A 799-nucleotide genomic window follows, 5' to 3' on the forward strand; every position below is an offset into this window, starting at 1 on the left:
ACACACACACACACACACACATATATATATATATATATATATATTTATATATATATATATATATATATATATATTTATAGGCGACTATAGCTCACCGGCTGTCCATGTAATCTACCTACCACATTGATAACGTCCCGGTAGACCTCACTCAAGTGTCCGTAGGCCACATGGAGAAAGTCGAAGGCTCTCATGTGCTCGTATATGGGTATCAGTAGTTTGTAGGCGGCGCCGGCAAGCTCCAACAGCTCAGCCTAGGAGGAACGCGTTGAACACAAAACTCAGTCAATAAGCAGTCAATCCGTATACGCATTTGACAAGCAGAATACACCATCGGTAGGGAGCGATGGGCTAATGCAACTAGCACGTGTACATGAAATGTTCAGTACTAGGAAAGGATAGTCACACGGCTGCCTAGCCTGGCTGGTATTAGTTAATAGTTCGATCCAAGAGCGCTGGCGTACGGCACATATCTCATGCGCAAGTGATATCGTTTCTATATCACTATATCAGCTAGAATGATGTACTACGCAAACTCGGGAAGAGTGGGGTTCAAGGCCTAGAGGACCGGAATAAAGGAATCGCAATCGAAATGGAACACGCGTGTGCGCAGATCATACCTTCTTTAAGTCCAGCACCAACTGCTCCAGCTTCTTGACCAGGTTAGTCTCCGTGAAAGCGCTGTTGTTGCGCACCTCCATGACATTCTATATATATATATATATAAATAAGTATGAATATATATATATATATATATATATATATATATATATATATACANAGTAGTAGTAAGTAAGTAAGT

At 41.0% G+C, this 799-nt stretch overlaps 1 protein-coding gene across 1 annotated transcript; it reads right to left on the reverse strand.

Annotated features, from left to right (window-relative positions):
- Positions 1-74: 74 nt before the first annotated feature.
- On the reverse strand, positions 75-251 carry SARC_17696 (hypothetical protein; the record flags this gene model as incomplete). Its single annotated transcript, XM_014288213.1, has 1 exon — positions 75-251. A coding segment is annotated over one exon (177 nt), but the record flags the coding sequence as incomplete, so codon positions are not given.
- Between the last annotated feature and the right edge of the window lie 548 nt (positions 252-799).

The sequence above is a fragment of the Sphaeroforma arctica genome, assembly GCF_001186125.1.
Source record: "Sphaeroforma arctica JP610 unplaced genomic scaffold supercont1.11727, whole genome shotgun sequence".
Classification (NCBI taxonomy): domain Eukaryota; class Ichthyosporea; order Ichthyophonida; genus Sphaeroforma; species Sphaeroforma arctica.